General features: G+C 30.7%; 1 protein-coding gene across 1 annotated transcript; it reads left to right on the top strand.

Annotated features, from left to right (window-relative positions):
• Window positions 1-2,680: 2,680 nt before the first annotated feature.
• Window positions 2,681-3,286, top strand: LOC107062282 (zinc finger protein 1-like). The gene has a single exon (XM_015312760.1). The coding sequence runs from the start codon at window positions 2,681-2,683 to the stop codon at window positions 3,284-3,286; it is 606 nt and encodes a 201-aa protein (XP_015168246.1).
• The last annotated feature ends 1,382 nt before the right edge of the window (window positions 3,287-4,668 follow it).

The raw sequence follows: 4,668 nt of genomic DNA, 5'->3' as shown, positions 1-4,668 counted from the left end.
AGGTCGATTCCAACACTTTTACTCTATAATAATCCCTAAAATAATAATAATCGAAAAAAGAGAAGATCTTTATCATATGATGTAAAGCCCTAACCTGTTAGACCTTCAATCTCCAAGAATCTTCACCAAGACACATCAACAATGAGATTATCAACACCAACACAATGAGAAATCTTTTCTATTTCTTCAAATTTTAGGGAAAGTTGAGAAATAAGAAAAGAAAAGGAGAAACAACTTTTCTTCAAAGAACAAGGTCGGGTCGGGTCGGGTTGAATTCTATCACAGGGAGTGAGCAACACGCGCCACTACATAGACGAGGAAATGGGTCAAAATGGCCCATTTAAAACGATATTAAATAGTTTTGTGGGGTGATAGGACACTTTGAAAGTTAAGGTGTCTTTATGCAAATACGGGACAACTTTGATTGTGTCTTTATGTCTTTACTCTTAGATAGTAATTAAAGTAGTTAATTAAGAACATCTATTATTCCCTACTTTAGATTTCACGTTTTTAAGAATCTATGTAAGTTTACTATTGTATTCTCTTGAAGTTAAGTTCTCAATAAATGGATATAAATTAATTTATTTTGATTAATTACTTAACCAATTAACATTAATTAAATCATATTTATTTTTTATATGTTGGTCAAATGCATACTTTCAAGGCTAATAACTCTCAAGGGTAAAATAATTAAAATAGTGTCATTTATGCATTGATTTTATAAAATAACGAATAGTAAAAATCATATATTTTTAATAAAGACAACATATAAATAAGAACCGATAGAATAACACGTGACGAGCGGTTAGGTTACTGGTTAGAGTTATGCATGTATTAATTATGCATGGTTTAGTTATGTAGGTATTAGTTATGCAGAGTTTAGTTAAGCAGGTATTAATTATGCATGGTTTAGTTATGTGGGTATTAGTTATGTGAGTATTAGTTATGTAGGCGTTATTTAGTTAGGTAGAGATTACATTACATGAATTATTAAGTATTGAATATTGATTTTAATATAAATTAATATATATTATTTACAAATAAAATAAGTAAGCAAATAGTATAAATTCTCCCTTAAAAAAAGATAAAGGAAGGAATTTTCTTTATACTTAACTAGGAATTATGTGTTTTTTTCTCTTTGTTTTTTTTGATGTTTAAAGCTTATAAAAATAAAATACTATTGATATATTTCAAGTACATTATACTATCCTATTTTATATAATGTAAATTTCTATCAATATGATGCATGCGTTGTTTTTACATTTTAAGTATACCAAATATATAAATTATATATAAATTCACATTCTAAATAAAAATAATAATACATGATAATTAAATATGTGGATATATTTAGTAATATATAATGCGAATATATATATATATATATATATATAATTAGCATATGCACTATCAAAATTATACATTCCTATTCATAAATTTATATTTTGATTTTAAATGAAAATAAATAAAAAGTCGTTTGTATACAAAAAGAAATAAGAAACAAAAATAGTTGTGAAAATAGAACAGTTATGTAAAGTTTTCAATAAAAAAGATTTAAAAATAAATCAATAGGGATAAATATGTAATTTATCTTTTTAATACATGTATAACTAATACTCACATAGCTTATTCCACCTTCTATCTTTTTTAACTTATACATAGATTTTCTCATAAGTTATGTAGGTATGTTATGTAGAATTATAAAAAAAAATCAAACATCGTAAAAATTAATACATAAATAATTTTTATATAATATTTAAAACTTATCAATCAAACATGGTATAAGAACGGCCCGAGGGTTTGAATACAAGTTAGTCATGGGCAGATTGAACAAGTCAAAACAAATTTGAATTAGAATTTGCCAGCACTACATTGTGTATGTTGACAAGACAAAAGAAAGAGAAAGTGGGGGCAGCTACATTTTTTGGTTTGAATAGTAGAATGTAACACGACAATATCATGCAAGATGGTTACACATGCACAATAGTCCAATTCCATGAATATAGATTCTTGACTCTTGAGCCTCGTTCTTCCCTTTTATTCCTTTTTAGAGTTGAAAATGTTTAATAAGAGAGAATATAATATTAATTTATTTCAACTTTAAGGAATATAACTATGTTCCTAATTATTTGTTCATTTTGACAAATTAAGAAAGAATAAATTAATTACTTTGAAAAATGTAGAACTTCTTAAAAATCTTAAGTTTTTAATTCATCCACTTCATAATTAATTGAGATGAACTGTTAAACTTACTATATCAATCATTATTTTCTTAATAGGTATATCAATTCAAAAGTGGACAAGAAATTACTAACAGAGGGTGTATCAATATTATACTACTCTGCTTTGATCTAAGATAAAACTATGCATCATTCATATTAATTCTCTAAAGCATAATTCAAGATAATTTTCTGCTTTTCATTATCTGTGTGTCCTCTTCCATAAGCCCATGTAACTACAGCTCTAACTTTCTTATCAATACACATTCATATATCTTTTTCTGTACGTCCACGTGGACGACTCACAACCCAAGCTGAAAATCCAACAGATAGTCCCCACCTCCACATGAAGTTTCCCACATCAAATCATCATGCCACATGCATGTAACTTCCTTTCAAAGTTGAACCACCATTTCCTATAATTCCCCCTACCTAATTCCCTAAAATAGCACTACAAGGAAATGGACTCCCAAAATCAATCAGCGCCACGACAACAAGATGATAAACAGGAAAACGATGGGCTCATTCTAGATCTAAGCCTCCTCTGTAACTGGGAATTGAAGCCTACAGATGATCAAATAATCAAAACCAGTGACCATACTTGTCACACGATAAGCTCTTCGGAGGATGATGAAACAGAGCACCAGGTTTTTTCCTGTAACTATTGCTACAGAAATTTTTACAGTTCACAAGCACTTGGCGGCCATCAAAACGCACATAAAAGGGAGAGAATTACAATGGCGAAGAGAAAGCAGAGTATAGCTTCAGTTCCTATTTTGCATAGGTCTCTTGGCATTGAAGCCCACTCCATGATTCATAAGCCAAACATTTCGTCGAACACCTTCACGGCACCCGCAATTTCACCCTTATTATATAATACACATTCAGCTGGGATGCGGTCGAGAAGGCGGCTGGATCAGTTTCCGGGGATCGATCGCCCTGAAAGTCATCGAACATCGTTCGGTGACGGTGCACCTAGGCTAAATTTCGGTTACATGAACAAGTTTCCAACAGTGGTTAGTTCTCAAGAGGATTTGAAGAAGCTGGATTTGTCTCTCAAACTCTAAGATTTTGTTGGTATTAGTAGTCGTAGTAATTAAAATTTTTCTGAATTACGTATGATCGACTCTGTTTGAGCTTAAATATATTTTCTTTCCTTTAAAGTTGCTATTGAAGTGGTTAAAATCGTTCATTATTAACCTAGGCAGACGGATTATTGTAAAATACTACGTCTCAACGCAATCCACCAGGAGAATACAAATATGCAGTACCGGTTTGGGAAAAACTTATATATATATTTGAAAATTTATCAAACATGTAATACATACAAATATACAATAACATAAATAAGTTAAAACATTCATATGCGAAAGACTTGAGGCTCAAATAATGCATTAAAATTATATAGTTAACAAGTAGGAAGCGCATGTTTCCTTAATGTTCACAAAAGAAGAAACACTTTTCCGCTGGAAATTAAACCGGAGTCAAAATCTCATTGTTTCATTTATGAGATAGAGACTTTGAATGCGCATGTCACTGAATATACGTACTGTTTGAACTTTGATGAATTATTAACTTTCCTAGTAGGATAGGTTGCATAATTCCACATGCAATTATGCATATGGTGGGCAGAGAATGTTCCCATGAAGTATTTCAAATTGTACTATTACATTCAAATAATACACCTTAGGGTAGATGAAAAATAGACCCATCTATTAAGAAGTCATCATCAATATGTTTGTGGAGTCATGTGGAAACGAAGTTTCGTAATGACCCTACTCAAAAAAAAAAAAAAATCGAAAAAACCAACAATGATCCTTAATTTGGGCATGTCATAATCTTGTAAACAAATTGGTGGGACCGATTATGATTCGTCCAAACTTGATAAACGTAAATTATGGCATGTTTCATATAGTACTAATCTTAGCTCAAAAGGAACAAACAAAAATACTCGATTTCCGCTAACTTTGTACAATGATCAGCTAGCAGAAGATATGTTTTGCGTAATGAGTGTGATGATCGAATCTCTGCTCAATTTGTACATTTTTTTAACATATCACAATATTTATGTGGATGTGTGGTTGAGAGGTGGGTCTCCCCCAGAGATCGAAATCATCCTCCATCTGCTACTCAGTCATGAGCTCATTGCATGAGGCTTGTCTAATGCAATCTACAACTTCTGTGTGATTTACGAATTATTGCATAGTGAGCAGGTAATCATAAAGTGCTAAACCCGAAGGACATAAATTGTGACACATATTGTGAATTTTTTCAAGAAAAACATTTACGTAGCTATAAAACATTTGAAATATATGACCTTAAATATGTCATAACAATTCTGAGGTTATAAAATTTCTCATGACTAACAAAAATGAAAAATATAACATTAATTATTTCAAAATTTTAAAATATCCCCCCCCCCCCCCCCCCCCCTTTTTTTTTTTTTTTT

Source organism: Solanum tuberosum, unplaced genomic scaffold (genome assembly GCF_000226075.1).
Source record: "Solanum tuberosum cultivar DM 1-3 516 R44 unplaced genomic scaffold, SolTub_3.0 scf00215, whole genome shotgun sequence".
Lineage (NCBI taxonomy): Eukaryota > Viridiplantae > Streptophyta > Magnoliopsida > Solanales > Solanaceae > Solanum > Solanum tuberosum.
This window is presented reverse-complemented; position numbering and strand designations above follow the sequence as displayed.

Excerpts from the sequence above, each read along its gene's own strand:
- LOC107062282 (XM_015312760.1), top strand. The coding sequence starts at position 2,681 with ATGGACTCCCAAAATCAATCAGCGCCACGACAACAAGATGATAAACAG.